The 19550-nt window shown below is 47.3% G+C and overlaps 1 protein-coding gene across 5 annotated transcripts in view; it reads right to left on the reverse strand.

Moving 5' to 3' along the window:
- VPS8 (VPS8 subunit of CORVET complex) overlaps positions 1 to 19550 on the reverse strand; it is a 161729-nt gene that overhangs the window by 120575 nt on the left and 21604 nt on the right. For 4 of the 5 annotated variants that reach the window (XM_044001871.1, XM_044001870.1, XM_044001873.1 and 1 more), the window contains 5 exons: positions 13462 to 13494; positions 12600 to 12654; positions 9664 to 9669; positions 3027 to 3151; positions 164 to 250 (listed from right to left, as the gene is read on the reverse strand). In XM_044001871.1, the coding sequence (XP_043857806.1) occupies positions 164 to 250; positions 3027 to 3151; positions 9664 to 9669; positions 12600 to 12654; positions 13462 to 13494 (306 nt within the window). The remainder of the gene's footprint in view (positions 1 to 163; positions 251 to 3026; positions 3152 to 9663; positions 9670 to 12599; positions 12655 to 13461; positions 13495 to 19550) is intronic. The other variant, XM_044001872.1, reaches the window with a different exon arrangement.

Consider the following 19550-nt stretch of genomic DNA (forward strand, 5'->3'; position numbering starts at 1 on the left):
AGCCCAGCAGGGCGGGGCCCAACTCAATGGGAGAAGCAAGCACAGAATGCTGCCCTCCATGTTCTGGGCTCCTGGTCAGCCAGATCAAGGGAGAGCAGTTACTCCTAAGACACCAACACAAGCTGTGGGGATGACGGGAAAAAGACAAGCACAGCCCCGTTACCTTAATGTGCAGAATCGCTGTTCCAGGCGGGTGAGCATCTGTTATTGATCTCAAGAGCTTCCCGCTGGCCAAGTCCCACATGGTCATCTGGAAGGCAATTAAGTGCTTTCAAAAACAAAGCTGCTTTTCATTTGACTCTTGAATTACAGAGTGTTCTATATAAAGGAAACCATTTTTATTCTTGCATATTTCTATTTTTTCAATAAATCTTAGAATAAGAAAACAAATTATGATGTATTCCATATGGCTTCACAATACAGGACACTATGCTCAGTGTATCATCATGGAAAGATGCTGCAATTCAAGGCGAGGAAGATCTGGGCCCAAAGTCTGGCTCAGACGCCAGCTGCGACCACAGACGGGATTATCGGTCCCTCCCTCTTGGAGCCTCAGTTTACTCAAGTGGAAAAAGGAGGCTGGTTATGACTGTGCTGCCAACCTCACCAAGTCATGATGAAGAAAGTGCTTTGTAAACCTCAAAGTACAAAGACAAAGTTATTACCTTTGGGTTTTTTTTTTTGGGGGGGGGGTCACAGACCTCTCTGGCAGCAGGCTGGTGAAGCCCCTAGATCCCCACCCCCTTCTCAGAATTGTGTTCTTAAATGCATGAAATAAAATATAAAGGACTTGAAGGAAAACCAATTCTATTGAAATAGTTATTAAAATGTAAAACATAAAATAAAATAACGTTCAGGGATCCCAGGTTAAGAATTCCTGGATTCATAGGAATATGAGACACAATATTACCTAATAAATATTTGGCCAGAATGTAAATCTTTGTAAAGGCCCCTGGTGGCATGGTGCAGAGAGTCAGGGAGACCCGAGTTGAAATCTAGCCTCAGACATTTATTAGCTGATGATCCTGGGAAAACTACTTAGCTTCCATCAGCCTTAGTTTCCTCATCTACGAATGGACCTAATAAGAGCCCCGGCCTGCCAGGGCTGTCGTAAGCATCACATGAGCTAACACGCGTCAGGTGCTTTGTCAGCCTTAAAGGGCTCTACGGGCGGGGCGGGGGGGGGGGATCCAACTTCTGGCTGAAATATTCTCCTCTTGATTTACAAACATACTAACAAAAGAATGATGGAAAACACGCCTCAAAACTGACAACAGAGAAGGCCTGTTAAGGCAGGAGGCCAGCCAGCGCCCCTCCATCTGCCTGCTCCTCTGCCCCGAGCCTTGGTCTCCTCCCTTGGCCCGACTGCAGCCAAATCACACGACTTCCGGCTCGCTCTTGAGCCCAGTGCCAAGTGTGCGCAGAACCCCTGGGAGGGTTTATTTATCTTACTTAAAGATCCTCCCTCCTCAGAGCAGCATACATTGTCAAGTGCCTGTGTGCTCATACAAATGGGAAGCCAGGAGCCAGGGGCATTTTGGTGTGTGGGTGCCAAGGCAGCAATTCTAGAAGCAGACGAGGGAGTAGGGAGTCTTCCAGGCAGGCAGACAGACAGACAGGCAGACAGACAGGAAGACAGAAGGGCAGAAGGGCAGACAGGAAGACAGACAGGCAGACAGGCAGGCAGGCAGGCAGACAGAAGGGCAGAAGGGCAGACAGAGACACAAACGCAGACAGGCAGACAGACAGACAGACAGACAGGCAGGCAGGCAGACAGGCAGGCAGAGACACAAAGGCAGACAGACAGAAGGACAGACAGACAGGCAGGCAGGACAGCAGCAGACAGGCAGACAGAAGGGCAGACAGGCAGACAGAAGGGCAGACAGGCAGGCAGGCAGACAGGCAGACAGGCAGGCAGGCAGACAGACAGACAGGCAGACAGGCAGGCAGGCAGGCAGGCAGGCAGAAGGGCAGAAGGACAGACAGAGACACAAAGGCAGACAGACAGGCAGGCAGACAGACAGACAGACAGACAGACAGACAGACAGACAGGAAGACAGGCAGGCAGAGACACAAAGGCAGACAGACAGGCAGACAGACAGAAGGCCATGTGTGCCGCTGGAGAAAAGGCCTTCAAAGGGAAGGGCATCAGGTGCCTGAAGCTTGGGAAGGGTCCATGGCCCCAGGTCCTGAGGGCTTGGGTTTCCATCAGGTCACGTCAGGTCACCGCTGGCTTCCTCAGCAAGAAGCCCTCTGACATCCAGCATAAAACCCTCGATTCAGCCCCACCCCTTATTCCCCCTGTGACTGGCTACAACCCAATTCCATTAAGTGGCTTCTCTGCGGGCTCCATGCAAGGCACTGGAACAGGACCCCCCCCCCAAGTGCCTCTATTCTACTTGGCGGGGAGGGGGGGGGGGACGACAATATGGGCCCAGAAAAATAAACATGAACTAGACAGAAAATAGGGGAAGGGCAGGAGGCATTGGTGAAATCAGGCAGACAGAGAACCTGCCGGGGGCCACACTCCAAGGTGGGGGAACAGCCAGAGGGCTAGAAAGCCCGGAGCCTGGGCTGGGTGAGCAGGACCAGCGAGCGGGCAGGTGGCAGAGGTTGGCTAGACCGTCAGTGCCAAGCACAAGAGCCTGTGCTTCACCCCAGAGACAAGAGGGGTCCGGTGAGGGTTCTACCTCGTGCTCCCGGGAGCAGTCGCCAGAATGACTTGGTGCCCTGGTCTGGCCTGAGGGGAGGACCCGGAAACCCACACCTGGGCAGGGGTAGAGCTGCGAGGGGCCTCCGGGTCCGCCTCAAGTCCAACCCTCTCTGTGGTAAAGACAAGGAAACTGAGGCGCAGAGACGTGAATGGGGTCTGGGTCACTCTGCTTCCCATCAGGCCATATCTGAACCTGGTCTCTCCAAGCTCCAGCCTCCCTAGCAGGCTCAAGGACGCGGCCGCACACAGAGCAGTGGCCGCCCCACATATGGCCGCCCAGTCGCTGTGGGCTGCCAAGCCTGGCCCATCTTACCTGCCCCTTGGCAAAGCCGCAGAGAAGTCTCGAGCAGTCGTGGTTGATGCTGAGAGCAGAGATGGCCCCATACTGGCCCCCAACACTGGTGCTGCCCAGGCAGAGGCGCAGGGCTTGATTCTGATCTGGGGACCACAAAGGAGAAGAGAAGGTCCTTGGTCACAGAGGCGCAGCTGCCAGCTGGGAGGGGGAGCCGAGGGCCTTTCCTTGTTGGTCTGGAGCCCTTTGGGGGGCCCTGTCAGCCCTCCCCCTTCCCCAGCTGCATCTGCCACTCGGGCCAGAAGAGAGCCAGGGAAAGACCAAGCAAAGAGGCAGAGGAGATGCGGGCTCGCTTCTGAGTGTGGGGAGGCTCCCTCGCCTCCCTCGCCAGTAGGGGTCATCACTGATCCGGGAGGGAGGCCCGGCGTCAGGGCCTGCCTGGCACCCTGGGCAGATAATGGAGCCTTTGCCAGGTCTCTCTGCACTGAATTCCTTTCTCATTGTTTGACAGGGCCCAGGTACCCTGGGACACCATCTCCTCCGGGCACTTCAAAGGCCTCTTGATCTGGACTGCACTAAACCAGAATCTGTGACTCTCTGGGCAAAGGCAAAACCCAAGTTCACCTTCTGACTGGCACCCATCAAGCTTGTTAGGCAAATGAAGTGCCCCAGGCTGAGAGCAGCCCAGGGTGGGCACCTCAGAAACACCTGCCTTTGTGCCGAGATTGGTATCTTTCCTGTACTTTTGTTCACCTGAGCCTCACGACTGCCCTGAGCGGGAGATACGTATGACAACCCCGTCTTAAAGAAGGAAAAACCGAGACCTAGAGAGGTAAAGCCCAATCCAGGTCCTCTGATTTCAGCAGCCTGTCTGCCACCCTCCTCATCAAGAGCAGCAGCATTTACGTGGCCGACAGCTTTACAAACGTTCCCTGGTTCTTACCCTCACAGCAAACCTGGGAAATGAATATCCTTACACCCATTTTACAGATAAGGAAGACACTGAAGTGGACAGGAGGGGAAATGACTTGCCCAGGATCACACAGCTAGGAAGTGTCTGAGACAGCATTTGAACTCAGGACTTCTTGACTACACGCCTCGCTCCTGTTCAGAGGGAGCGGCCAAAGGAGAGACCTGCTTCTGGCCCACACCACCTGTGTGACCCTGGACAAATCACTCAGGTCCTCAGTACCCCAGAAATTTTCTAAGTGAGAGGCAAGTTGCCAGTTTAATTACTGATCTGCACCTTTGTCCTCCCACTGGATGTTTATTCTAATTCATTTATTAAAGCAAGTGCCCTTGGGCCTTGCGGCAGGTCACACCTTTATGGCCTAACTCCATTACCTTTATGGAGACTGTAAAACTACATTTCTTTGCCAATAGGAAAGCACAATCCCAAAGTAACAGGGCACTGAGAACAACGCCTGACCATTAGGAGCCTGACATAAGGCGGCAAAGGCCCAGTTCCTGATACAGAGAGAAATGGAAGCTGTCTCCATGCCCCACCTTCAGAGCCGCTCCTCAGGATGTTCTTTTCTCCCTTTTGGGGGTCAGTCTCACTCTTCTCATTCAGCTCCTCCCATAACCTCCTGGCCCAGAAGAGTGTGACTCATCTTTTCACAAGTGCCCAAGAACATGGGGGCTGTTCCACCGGGCACCTTCCCTTCAAAATCTCCTCAGCAGAGAACTATGCGCCCCCTGCCAAGATCCAGAAACTGTCCAGAACACATCTGGATCATGTCTTGTGCCCCTCCCCTCCCCAAGCCCTTCCAGCCCACGTGGGTGAACAACTCCAGGTGGGGCAAATCTTCCCTCTTGGAGGCAGGACTGGGTTTTATGAAATGTCCACAAGTTGTTAAGGACCAAACCCACAAACAAGAGGGGGGATAGCGCTGAGCACAAGCATTTCTGGCCAGTAATGAGAGGCACCCACCCAGTAACAGGCTCCCCACGTGTCCTGAGGTCACCTGTGCCCCCTGGGAGTAGCATGATGGGAAATTCTTCCCCCACGTTGGGTTTCTGCTCAGCCCATCTCTCCACACCTTCCCCCCCCCCCGCCCCGTTTCTCCCATTTTCCTTCTGGGGCCAAGCAGGACAAACCTGCCCCCTCTCCCTGCAAGAGCCCTTTGCATACTTGAAGTCTGCCCCCCCCCCCAGATCTCTCCTTCCAGCCAAATATGCCCAGTTCATTCAGTCTTCTCATCATCATGGCCAACCTCCTCTAGTTCAACACTGTGATGAGACTGGGCTCACCTGGAATCTTCATTCCTCCTTCCCGGCCTCCCTCCCTCCCGGGCTCCTCTTTGTACCCAGCTCTCCCAAGATCCTTAGGCTGCAGGCTGTGCTACTAGATCAGCTGGCTAGGACCCTTTGGGTTAGGCAGGAGCCGAGGCTAAAAAGAAACAGAGGGAGAAGCGGCCCCTGGATGGGGTCTGGGTCACTCTGCTTCCCATCAGGCCATATCTGAACCCTGGTATCTCCAAGCTCCAGCCTCCCTGGTGGGCTCAAGAACACAGCCGCACACAGAGCAGTGGCCACCCCACATATTTGTAGAAAAGTGGGAGTAGGGCCCACCCACCCCCTACTAAGGCCGGGGCTGCTACCCCACAAGCAGGGGGGGGGGGCAGGGACTGCTCAGTGCCAGAGGATCTTCCATCCTCCCCCAACAATGTGCTTCAGACCCATGCAACACTTCAGAGTTCCTCCATGATGCTGTCACAGCATGACGGTCCTCAAATGCCCAGGGAGCAAAGTCAGGCCGTGCGAAGCAAGCACTAGCTTGCAGAATTACAAGAACTGTGATCACAGCTGGGGCTTTCTGAAATAAACTGGGCTAAGAACAAGTCTAAGATCTACTGATGCTGCAAAGGAAAGGTTCAACTCTTCATGACCCCATTTGGGGTTTTCTTCGCAAAGATCCTAGAGTGGGGGGTAGCTAAGTGGCACAATGGATTAAAACACTGGCCCTGGATTCAGGAGGACCCGAGTACGAATCTGACCTCAGACATTTGACACTTACTAGCTGTGTGACCCTGGGCAAGTCACTTAACCCTCATTGCCCCACCAAAAAAAAAAAAGTTAAATATCACCATAGCCTTTTAAGAGCAATTGTGAATGACTTAACTACTCTCTGCAATACAATGATCCAAGACAATCCCAAGGGACTAATGATGAAGCATATTATCCAGTCCCAGAGAAAGAACTGATATTGATTGAACACACACTTAAAAAAAAAAAGAGCACTTGTGGATTGTACATATATAACCTATATCAAATCGGTTGCTGTCTTGTGGAGTGGGGAGGAAAGCAAGGGAGGGAGAAAAATTTGGAACTCTAAATCTTTTGAAAATGAATGTTGAAAACTACCTTTACATGTAACTAGAAAAAATAAAATAAATTTTTGTTTAACAAAGACCTTGGAGTGGCTTGCCATTCTCCAGGTTTTTATAGATAAGGAAACTGAGGTAAAAAGGGTTATGTGGCCTGCCCAGGGCCACACAGCTAGTTTCTGAGGCAAGATCTGAACTCATAAAGATGAGTCTACCTGATTCCAAGCCCAGTGCTCTATGCACTTCACCACCTAGTTGTCCTCCTCCCCCTCTTCACCTCCCCTGAAAAATCTCACTTTCTGCCTTTCTTCCAGCTACAGGAAGCAGATGGAGGCTGTGGGTGGTGTGTCTCCAAAGACCCTATGAGCAAAGTTGAGTAGGTTTTATATGTTCTACTACTACTTGTCAATTCAAGTGTTCTGATAACTGAACAAAGCAAAGATCTGGGTGGGGGGTGGGGGTGGGAGGGCAGCTAAGTGGCTCAGTGGATAAAGCACCAGTCCTGGATTCAGGAGGACCTGAATTTAAATCTGGATTAGACACTTGACACTAGCTGTGTGACTCTGGGCAAGTCACTTAACCCCCACTGCCCCGCAAAAAATAAAAGAAGAGGGAGGGAGGGAAAGAAAAAGAAAGAAAGAAAGAACTATGAGGGGTGAAAAGAAGGATGGAAAGTGAGAGAAGTGAAGGGGAAGGAAATCTGAAAAGGGAAAAGAGACATGCAAGGAATGCAGAGGGGAAGGGAGGAAAGGAGGGGCCACCTACATGCCAAGCTGGAGAAAGAACCCGCAGCCCTTCCCCACCACCTTCCCCAGGCCCTGTGGCTCCCAGATGCTGCAGGCAGGTCAGCAAAATCTCCTGAAGCTTGGGCGGCAGAATGGGCCCTAATCCAGGACTGGCATGACACACTGTGTCCGGGTCTGGCTCCGTCACCCTTCACCCTGTGACTCTGGGTAAATGCCTGCTCTTCTCTGGGCCTCTGCAAAGTGAGAGAGAGTTGACCCAGACGACCTCTAACAGCCTCTTCCTACTTTCAATCAAGGATGATCCCTAGGCTATGACTGGCAAACTGTCAATGCCATGTGGCGAGATGATGCCAGTGGGCCATGAGCACAACTCCCAGGGAGGCTAAAACAGAGAGGGATGAGGAGAAGACTTAGATTGTGTCTGACTGATGCCCCAAAGGCACTGGCCAGCCCCACAACATGCCATGGGGCGGCCGATTTACTTCCACGGGATTTCATCCTGACTCAGGAGAGGAGGTGAAAATGGACCTTGGTGTAGGCATTAGGGTCCCATGATATAAAAGTCCCAAGGCAAGAAACAAAAGCAACATAAGCCCTGCTGATTGGGGTGTGTCATTTGGAACCTCAGAGTGGGAAGGCTCCCTCGGGCTTCCTGGCTAATTAAAAGAGAGGGAGCCCCGGAGTCGATTGGCCATTGGGGAGAAGGTAACATCCCTGCTGACAAAGATGTAGGCCCCACTGCCATCACAAGAGGAAACCTGAGGGCCTTGGTGGGCACAATGCAGACAGCTGCAGGGGTGGGCACCCTCTCCATAGCTGTACTCCAGACTGCTGGGGCTCCTTCCTTTTCACCCCAGCACCACGAGGAGAAGCCTTCACCCCTCCTCTTAGTCTGACCCCTGCTGACAGAGAAGGACCATCAAGTTAGGGGCCAACCTAAACGTCACATCCTGTCTGGCAGAGACAACCCAGCAGAAAGACCCTCTGAAGACCCAGGCCCTGGGTGCTGTGGGGCCATAGGCAAGTGATCCACCTCTGGGGATAATACTTCCTACACCTTCTTCCCGGAGTGACTGTGAGGATCAAACATGGGAAAACACTTTAAAAAGCATCAAGCGCTATAGAGTGTAGGACTTCTGACTGGACCATAAGGTGGTATTGGTGGTATGATACTGTGTTTTTATTCATTTTGATGACAATGAGATGCAGGAGGGAATAATGGCCGGAGGCGGCCTCAGAGCCAGGAAACCAGGATCGAGTGCTGCCAAAGCCCACGGTGCATGACCCCAGCAAAGTATTCTCTGAGTATTCTAGGTCAGTGACACCAAAGTCACAGAGAAATGGATTTCTCTGAGCCTCAAGCTGTCTTAGAAAACCACATGTGAACATTATCTATGTTATAGGTTGTAATTACATTTTCATCTGGTTGGGAATTCATTCTTGGGCCTTGGGTTTAACACCTCTGTTCTCGATAACTCAAAATCTACAAGCTGAAGAGAAGGGCAGGCCAACCTCCACCGGTCAAGGGACCCTCCTCGCCCAGCAACAATTCCCTATACCAATGAAATCCCAGGTCTAGTCCCTATCACTAAAATCCCACTAATAATCATTGAAAGGCTAGGTAGCACTAATAATTCAAAATTCATCTAAACTAGACTCTGTCAGATCTCTCGCTATGTAGATAGGTGTCTATATTTCTATAGAGAGGGGCTGTAGCTATATATAGAAACATGGACATACATATGTATACATACATGTTTCACGACACGTTTCTCATTACATTTTCCATTGGCTAGTATTATCCTTGTGCAATCCCAGAGTATGCCCAATTGAAAAGCAAATCGAGCTACCCAGCAGTTTTCTGAGTAGCACAGGAGAGCTGCAGGCAAACACCAATGTAGAGAATGCAGTCACCCAACCTCAGGCTAAATGGATGAATTATCTACTTGCTCATTTGACTATTCTTTCCACGATTCCAAATTCCATCATTTCTTGTCTCCACCCCATAAGCACAAGTTTCAAAAAAAAACTCTCAAAGGTAAAAACACCTCTAGAACATGGGAATGTGTCCCTGAGAGAATACTGTTCAATCTTTCCATTTCTTAGAGTGCTGGCATCCATCTCTCTTTAGCACCGTGTTTAACGAGGGGAAAAACCAACTACCCATGTTCTTGCCTTAGCTTCCATCTGCACTGGAGCCTCCTCCCTTGAGTATGGAGGGAAGAGGAAGAGAAGGCAGAAGCAGTCCTCAGGAAATGCTTGTGCCTCACTTCCTACAATGCCCCAGGCTCTGGCTGTGGGCACTCCAAGCCATCCAGGCAAGACCATGCCAATCAGCTGAGGACGGCTCAGTAGCCTGTAAAATCATATAGGAGCCCAATCCCTGCACAGGTTGGTGTTTACCAAAGGCAACCTCACCATGGGCAGTCTACGCTCCCCTAGCCCAGCCCAGCCCAGCCCGCCAACACCAGCTCTGCTGCCAGGCTACGCGGTGTGGGTCTCTGCTCCCTCAGAGTGCTCCAGCAGGCCAAAAGAAAGAGAGGAAGCCATGCAGGCCACATGCACAACGCAAATTCACTGTACCTTTTCCTTTTTCGGTCCATGGGGAAAAGATGGAGAAAGAAAGAAAAGCAAGAAGTCAATTTCAAACCCCATCATGATGGCTTGTCCGGGTAACTAAAGGCCAGGGAGTGAGAAGTCACGTGGGGGGCACAACATGACCAGAGCCCTACAGGCCAACTGGTGTTTCTAGCCTTCATGCAGATTCTTGGGCCTTTGATCTGAGAAATGAGAGAATGCACAGACATTCCCACTGACATGGGAAGGAGTAGCACGTTCAAATGAGGAACACAGAAATGAATTCCAAGAGAAGAAAACTCATGTGCTAAGAGGACCAAACCCCAAAACAAACTGTCCAGAGGCCAACGTTTGTGTCCATGCACCAATGCAAACCTGGGAGATGCTACAGTTGTCATCTCCCCTAGAACTCCAGAGAAGACAGCAGCCTGTGTCCGTCCACGTTTCAGAAATCATTGCTTATCTGTTTTCTTATCTACAGAGAGTGAGTTTTCTCTCTTTAAAATGGTGCCTGTTAATGAAGTCATCTGCATTTTGAAGGGAAGCTAAATGATGCTTATATAATTAGAATTCAACATCTGATGCTCTCTCTCCCATGAATATCAATGAAAAGGTCAAATGTAACCTCACGCGTTAGCACTTCCCAGCACATCAACAGACTAGAATTTCTTCAAGGGCCTTCAATTGGATTTTTAATTCGTTTGACAAGACCTCATTATCCAAACATTAAAATTTACAGTAATTGATGAGTTGGATTTATTAAATTTCACTATTATAAATTACAGCCAGAATATATTAACATGCTCTCCTAAAACATTCCAACTGGCATAATTTGTTTTTCTTGAGGGCATAGAATGGAAGGTGAACATCACAGATGTCCTAGCCTTTGGACTAACTAGTGCATGCTTTGGGAAACCTTCCTGGCCCTAGAAGAAACCAAGCGGTGGGCCCAAGAACCTGAGGACTAAGAGATCCAAAATGGCCTTTACTTAGCTCCCATTAAGCAAGAGACTTTAGGAGAATAACATGTGGATATGGTAGGCCTGTGGTCCACTACCAAGTGACCAGAGAAGACAGAAAGAGCATAAATGGGGCTACGAGAGACGGAGAACAGCTGAGATGAACGAAGACAAATCGTGTCTAAAGCACGGTTTTCTGGCAGATGAAAATGTAGCAACATGAGGCCACGAGGCACAGGGGAAGAAAGGAGGCACGGAGTTTGACAAATGGCTTCCTTGTGAAGCCGTGGGCAAGGGTCTCTCGCCTCTGGGCCTCAGTTTCCCCATTTGTAAAACAGGGGTGATGATGCTGGCACTGCTCAGCGGTGGCGCCCCATTCAGGAAGATGCCTCCACAGATGGTGTTTTGTGAGACATCTTTAATAGCCCCCAGCTAACCCTCACTGGGAAGTCATGGAACCGCAGCATAACCGCTGGCTGATTAATGTTGTTCCTGGGTTACCTAGAGACCTCTCGACGTTATTGCCCCTCCCCAACATGAGGAAGAGGGATGTGTGCATGTGAGTGTAGGAGTGTGTCTGTGTATACAGACGTGTGTGCATTTGTGTGAAAGTGGCTGTACGTGTGTATGTGTGAGCGTGTGTGAGTGTGTGTAGATAAAAATGTGAACTAACATGATCAAGGTTATTCCCATTTTTTCTCTTCGCCTCAATCCCTTTCTCTTGCTCCTCCACTTTGGGCCTTCTGATCTCTGCCTCCTCCCAGAACTCCTTCCGAGGCCCTTCTGCCTCCCGTCCAGCACACTTTCATTACAAAGCCAGCAAAGGCCAATATCCTGTTTTAGAAATGCAGGCCCCCATCTCAGCCGGCTAGGACAATACTTAAAATCACTCTTGCATGAGCGTTTCTTGCAAAAGCAGCATTGAGGAAGAGAAGGCCAACTGGAAACACCCGGTCCTGAATTCCTCGGACAACAAGGGTGAAAGAGCAGCCACTGGCCCACGAGAGTGGTGAGGTCAGCAGGGAGGAGCTGGGTGACCGTTCCACAATCCCCATTCGAACCCGCACTGTGTCTGGTGTGACGTCCCATGTAAGGGGGACGGTGTGAGGCTCTGAGGGTCCCTGAGGAAACACTGACAAGGATCACCAGGAAACCCGGCCTGATGACAGTTAGCCAATGCCATGGGTGCGTGAGACTGAGCTGAAGGCTGTGCTCAGGCAGTAAGGGGGCAGCTGCTAAGGAAGAACATGACCTCCTCCAGCCGGGGGCCGTCACACCAGACACTAAAGAAGGCTAAGTGCAAGGAGGGAGAGAAGCTCAGCACCTTCTTCCCTTTAGGAAGGAGGCTACACAGACGAGGTGGGAAGATGCTTCCCAGAGGCAGGGGGACTGACTGGGTGAAAGTGATCCTCAGGCCCTGGCAGCTCACGCTACACTCATTACTTCAGTTTTTCCCATTTTACAGATGAGGAAAACGAGGCTCCAAGAAGTCACAGGACTTGCCCAGGGTCACAAAGCTCCGTCAGAGTTAGAGACAGGATCTCAAACCACATCTACCTGACCCCAGGTCTGGTGCTCTGTCCATCAGACCAACCTGCTTCTGGCACTGAAAGCTCCCTTATCCTCCTAACACTCCAGGAAAGAGATCACAGGATTGGACCCAGGAGAGACCTTATCAGTCCTTAGTCCAGTTCCCTTATTTTATAGTTCTGGAAACTGAAGCCCAGAAAGGTTCAATCACTTCCCCCGGGTCACACAGGCCTAATGAGCAGAGGCAGGATCTGCACTCAGGTCCTCTGACCCCCAAACGCCTGGCCCATAGCAAAGAGGCACAATGGGCTGTAGCCAGAGAGGCTGAGTCAGCTTCTGTCTCAGCTGAATGAGGGAGATGCTGGTCAACTGGCCACTGTCTCCAGGACATCCCATCTCACAGGGAGATGGGCCCTCCCTATCTCAAGGAAACACAAGGGTTAATGAGTTTACCGAAGATTAAGGCCAATCCATGGGAAGTCCCCACTGCGATCAGACTGGACACGGCCTGGAAACAAAAGGAAAAGAGGGCAACATTCAGAGAGAAGGACCGACCGTCCATGCCCTTCTCCTGTACAACCTGACTGCCGACTGCTCCCTGCCCAGCCCAGTGAGGGACCAGCACATGGCCTGGCTGCCCCTCTCTGCTCACTGGGGGGGTCACACGAGGTCGAGGCAGCTTTCCAGCCACGCTCCCTCTAAAAGGCCACAAGAAGCACCAGGCCCAGAAGCGCACAGACAGAACCCCGTGGTCAGGATCTGGCAGTGGCCTCATTTGTGGCCCCATGACATACAAATTCAGCCGCATCCAAGCAGAGAGAAGGAGGTGATGTCGAGCAGCCCCATCTTCCCCAGGACGTTACTGGGACTGAGGGAGGCCAGGATCACTCTCTCACCAAGTGACCGACTATATGAAAAAGTCACCTAGGCAAAGGGAGGGAAAGATGAGGCCACGGGACAAGGGTATGCTCCCCCCCCACCCTCTGCTCACTAGCTAACAAAACCCCCAGCTAACAGCAGGGACATTGATGGACACCAGAGCTATTCGGCCCTCGGTTTACCACCCAGTGCAAGTGGGGGAGGAGTGTCACCCAGGAAACTAGAGAAGAGCAGGGGGGTGGGACCAGGTCAGCCAATCATGACTCCTTTCAAAGGAAAACGGAACCATGACAAGGGATGAACCTATTGGTTGTGGAGACCAGGTAGTGAAGTCTCCTGTCCCAGAAATGCAGACATCACAAACACTGACAATTAGAAAAACAAAGAATAACGACAAATTTGGTTCTGATTAAGACAAAAAGGAGCGTCTACTCACGATTGCAGTAGGCAAGCCGGCATCAACTTTGTCCTAAATGGGGGTGAAAAAGACAGATAAACATTCCAGGTATGTACCACCATACCCACCTGGAATAATGTTCTCTAGTACATAGGGTTACAAAGGAAACCAATTTAACGGGAATACAGTTACTGAGATATTTATTTTTTAAATAAATATTTTAAAATTAAAATGGAGGGTAGCACCAAGATGGCAGAATATAGGCAGCAATTCTGCTAAACTCTCCCCACCCCCCCACCCAAAACAACTTTAAAATAATGCTTCAAATTGAATTCTGGAATGGAAGGGCCAATAAAAGGTTGGGGTGGGACAGCTTGCCAGCTCAGAATGACTAGGGAGGTTGGCATGAGTGGTCTGTGGGGTCAGGGTCAGCCCAGAACACAGCACACACAGTGGCAGGACCGGCAGCAGGCCTTGGCGACAGCTGTGATAGCAGTAGCATCTTCAAGATCTCTCAGCCCAGAGATGGTAAGGGGGTCAGACAACTGGTCAGAAAGAGATGACACTGGGTTCAAAGCTGTTGCATTGCCCACATACAATTGCAGGTCACAGTTACAGTGCCTTGCAGTTGCAAGGGAACAGGAGCCCTGTCTGGGTACAAACCAGAGCACAGACCAAGACAGCAGTGACCATACCTTTCCCTGGATCATGACACCTTGGAAGAACCAAAAACTTACAGACCCCAGACTTAGCTCTGAAAACAGCTGCATGACAAAGCCTGAAGCACAGGGTAGTGCCCCCGTATCCCCAACCCCCATCCTAACTTCAAGTGAGCAGAGACCAACTTTACTATAAAGTTAAAAATCAAGAAATAAACTGAAAAAACAAGCAAAGAACAATAAAAAGGAACCTGACCATACTTATGGTGACAAGGAAGATTAAGACAAACTCAGAAGATGGTAACAGTGTCAAAATATCTATAAGCAAAGCCTCAAAGAAAACTGAATTGGACATAGCCTGATAAGAATTGCTGGAAGAGGGGCAGCTAGGTGGCGCAGTGGATAGAGCACTGGCCCTGGATTCAGGAGGACCTGAGTTCAAATCCATCCTCAGACACTTGACACTAGCTGTGTGACCCTGGGCAAGTCACTTAACCCCAACTGCCTCAGCGCCCCCCCCCCCCCAAAAAAAGAATTGCTGGAAGAACTCAAAAAGGATTTTAAAAATCAAATAAAAGAAGTAGAGGAAAATAATAGGCATCTATAAAAAACCTAATGGGGGGGGGGGGCAGCGCCGTGGATAAAGCACCGGCCCTGGATTCAGAAGGTCCTGAGTTCAAATCCGGCCTAAGACACTTGACACTTACTAGCTGTGTGGCCCTGGGCAAGTCACTTAACCTTCATTTACCCGCAAAAAAAAACAAAACAAAAAACAAAAAAAACCCCAAACAAACCAAAAAAAAAGCAAACCTAATCGGGAACAGAAAAGAATATACCTTTTTTTCAGTTGTACATGGCACCTTCACAGAAATCAAACATATGTTAGGGCATAAAAATCTCACAACCACATGCAGAAATATTAAATGCATCCTTTTCAGACCATAATGCAACAAAAATTATATCCAACAAAGGGCTATGGAAACAGATTAAAAATTAATTGGAAAGGGGCAGCTAGGTGGTGCAGTGGATAGAGCACCAGCCCAGGAGTCAGGAGGACCTGAGTTCAAATCTGGCCTCAGACACTTAACACTTACTAGCTGTGTGACCCTGGCAAGTCACTTAACCCCAATTGCCTCACCCCCCAAAAAAAATTAATTGGAAACTAAACAATTTAATCCTAAAAAAATGAGTGGGTCAAAGAACAAAGCATAGTAACAATAAATAATTTCGTTAAAGAGAATGATAACAATGAGACAACATACCAAAATTTATGGAATTCAGCCAAAGCAGTACTTAGGGGGAAATTTAGATTTCTAAATGCTTAAATCAATAAAAAAGAGAAAGAGTAGATCAATGAATTGGACATGCAATGAAAAAAAAAAGGAAAAAACAAATTTAAAATATCCAATTAAACACCAAATTGGAAAACCTGAAAAATCAAATGAGAGATTAATAAAATTCAAAGTAAGAAAAACCATTGAACTAATGAATAAATCTAGGAGTTGGCTTTGGGGGGAACAATAAAATAGATATATTATTGGTTAATATAATTTTTTTAAAAAGAAAGAAGAGACCCAAATTGCCAGTATCAAAAATGTAAAGGGCAAATTGACCACCAATGAAGATGAAATAAAAGTAATTATTAGGAGCTATTTTGCCCAATTCATCCAAATGGATGAATACTTAGAAAAATATAAACTGCCCATATTAATAGAAAAGGAACAGAATATGTAAATAACCTTATCTTAGAAAAAGAAATTGAAGAAGTCATTAATGAGCTCCCCAAGAAAAAATCACTAGGACCAAATGGATTCACAAGTGAATTCTACCAAACATTTAAAGAACAACTAATAATAATATATAAGCCATTCAGAAAAATAAGAAAAGAAAGAATCCTACACCAAATTCCTCTTACAATACAGATATGGAGCTAATACCTAAACCAGGAAGAGCAAAAACAGAGAAAGAAAGCTATAGATCAATTTCCCTAGTGAATATTGACGAAAATTTCTAAATAAAATACTAGCATAGAGATTACAGCAATATATCACAAAAATCATACACTATGACCAGGCGGGATCTATACAAGGAATGCAAGGCTAGTTCAATGTTGTTTTTGTTTGTTTGTTTGTTTTTTAGTGAGGCAATTGGGGTTAAGTGACTTGACCATGGTCACACAGCTAGTGAGTGTTAAGTGTCTGAGGCCAGATTTGAACTCAGGTCCTCCTGACTCCAGGGCCGGTGCTCTATCCACTGCGCCACCTAGTTGCCCTGGCTAGTTCAATGTTAAGAAAACTATAAGCATATTTGACCATATCACTAACAAAAACAACAAAAATCATATGATTACATCAATAGATGCTTAAAAGGCTTCTGACAAAATACAACACTGATTCCTATTTAAAAACACTACAAAGCATAGGAATAAATGGAGCCTTCCTTAAATAAGTAGCATCTATCTAATGCCATCAACAAACATTATTTGTAATGGGGATAAACTAAAAAGAAGTCTTCCTAATAAGATCAGGTGAAGCAAGGACACCTGTTATCACCACTATTATTCAATATTTTTACTACAAATGCCAGCTACAGCAATAAGAGAAGAAAAAGAAATCAACAGAATTAGAATATGCAATGAGGAAATAAAAAACACTCTGCAGATGATACGATGGTATACTTAGAGACATCTAAAAAACTAGTTGAAATAATTAATGATTTCAGCAAAATGGAAGACTATAAAATAATTCCATATAAATCATCAGCATACCTACATATTACCAACAATGTCCAGCAGGAAGAGATAAAAAGAGAAATTCCATTTAAAATAACTACAGAAGGGGGCAGCTAGGTGGCACAGTGGATAGAGCACCGGCCCTGGAGTCAGGAGCACCTGAGTTCAAATCCAGCCTCAGACACTTGACACTTACTAGCTGTGTGACCCTGGGCAAGTCACTTAACACCCATTGCCCCTCCAAAAAACAAACAAACAAAAAAATAACTACAGAAAATATAAAATACTCCTAAGTTTGCCAGTCAAGACAAACCCAGGAACTATATGAACACAAATACAAAACACTTTCCACACAAATAAAGTCAAATCTAAACAACTAGAGAAATATTCATGGCTTTGTAGGGAGGCCAAGTCAATAAAATAAAAATGACAATTCTACCTAAATTAATTTACTTATTCAGTGCCATACCAATCAAGTTACCCCAAAATTATTTTATAGCACTAGATAAAATAACAATATTCACATGGAAGGAACAAAAGGTCAAGAATATCCAGGGAATAAATGAAAAAAAAAAAAGTGAAGGAAGGTGACTTACCACTACTAGATCCCAAACTGTATTACAAAGCTGTAATAATCAAAACAGTGTAGTACTGGCTAAGAAATGGTGGTGGATCAATGCAATAGATTAGACATACAATACACACTAATATTTGACAAACCCAAATATCTAAGAATTTGGGACAAGAAACCACAAGTTAACAAAAACTATGGGAAAACTGGAAAGCAATTTGGCACAAACTAGGTATAATATCTCACACTGTATAGCAAGATAAAGTCAAAATGGATACATTATTGGGGCAGCTAGGTGGCATAGTAGATAGAGCACTGGCCCTGGATTCAGGAGGACCTGAATTCAAGTCCGGCCTCAGACACTTGACACTTGTAGCTGTGTGACCCTGGGCAAGTCACTTAACCCCAATTGCCTCACTTAAAAAAAATGGATACATGATTAAGAAATAAAGGGTTATATCATAAGAAAATTACCTTTCAGATTTATTAATGAGGTAAGAATTTATGACCAAACAAGAGACAGAGAGCATTACAGGATATAAAATAGATAATTTTGATTGTATCAAATTAAAAAGTTCCTTCACAAACAAAACCAATGCAGCCAAAATTAGGAAAAACAGGAAACTGGGGAAAATATTTTATAGCAAGTTTCTCTGATAAAGGCAACATTTCTCAAACATAGAGAACTGAGTCAAATTTATAAAAATATGTGTCATTGCTCATATGAGCAAGAAGTTTTCAGAAGAAGAAATCAAACCCAGCTATAGTCATATAAAAAAAAAGCTCTAAATCCCTATTGATCAGAGAAATGCAAATTAAAAGAACTCTTAAGTACCACCACACACCGATCAAATTGACTAATATGACAGAAAAGGAAAAATGATAAATGTTGGAGGGGATGTGGGAAAATTGGAACACTAATGCATTGTTGGTAGAGTTGTGAACTGATCCAATCATTCTGAAGAACAACTTGGAACTATGCCCAAAGGGTTATAAAACTGCATACCTTCTGACTCAACAATACCACTACTAGGTCTGTATTCCACAGAGATAAAAGAAATGGGAGAAGGACCTACAGCTACAAAAATATTTATAGCAGCTCTTTCTGTGGTGGCAAAGAATTGGAAATTGAGGGCATGTCCATCAACTGGGGAATGGCTGAACAAGTTATGGTATAGGAGTGTGATGGAATGCTATTGTGATATAAGAAATGATAAGGGGGTGTGGTTTCAGAAAAACTTGGGAAGACTTACACGAACTGATGCTGAGTGAGGTGAGCAGAAGCAGGAGAATATTGTACACAGTAAGTGCAATACTATATGACGATCAACTGTGAGTGACTTAGCTATTTTGATCAATACAATGATCCAAGACAATGCCTAAGAACTAATGATGAAAAATGCTAGCCACCTCCAGAGAAAGAACTGATGGAGTCTGAGCACAGAGTGAAGCATAGTTTTACATTAAGTCTTTCCTATACCTGAAAAAGAATCCTCCTTAAAACCTACTCAACAAGTCATTATCCAGCTTTGGCTTGAAGATCTTCAAAGGCGAATTCTACCCCCTTGGGAAGCGACCTGTTCTCCTTCAGAACATGCCAAATGCTTAGCCAGTTTTTCCTGACATTAAGCCTAAAGTGTGCTCTGCGGCTGCTGCCCCCTGTGCCTGGATTCTGCCCTCTGAGGCCAAGTGCAACAAAATGTACGAAAGGACCATTGTAGGCAGTAAAAACAGCCTACATGTCTATCAGGGATCAATGGTCCACATAGCACTTTGCACCCACTACTTCGTTTGAGCTTCAAAACCCCAGGGGAGGTAAGCACTACCAATATTATCATCCCTGTCTTTTAAATGAGGAAACCGACCTGGGAGGGGGTAACTCACTCAGTAACACGGCCACCAGGCTGATGTTTACAAGGTGGGTTCTGGACTGGAGCCTTTGACTCACAGTCAGTCCCATGCTCCCTTCCCTAGATGCTGATGCCTCCCTCTGGCCTTGGACAAGGTACAAAGGCACCCGGCCCACTATGCTAAGACATGACAGGCCAATAAAAGGCTTTGGCTAACACGGGAAGAAGGAGGCATGTGGCTCAGGACTGATGGATGCCAGAGGAAGACAGCAGGCTCTGCACCAGCCCTCATTTGTAGATACCACAAGGTGTCTTTT

This window comes from Dromiciops gliroides, chromosome 4, assembly GCF_019393635.1.
Source record: "Dromiciops gliroides isolate mDroGli1 chromosome 4, mDroGli1.pri, whole genome shotgun sequence".
Taxonomy (NCBI): Eukaryota; Metazoa; Chordata; class Mammalia; order Microbiotheria; family Microbiotheriidae; genus Dromiciops; species Dromiciops gliroides.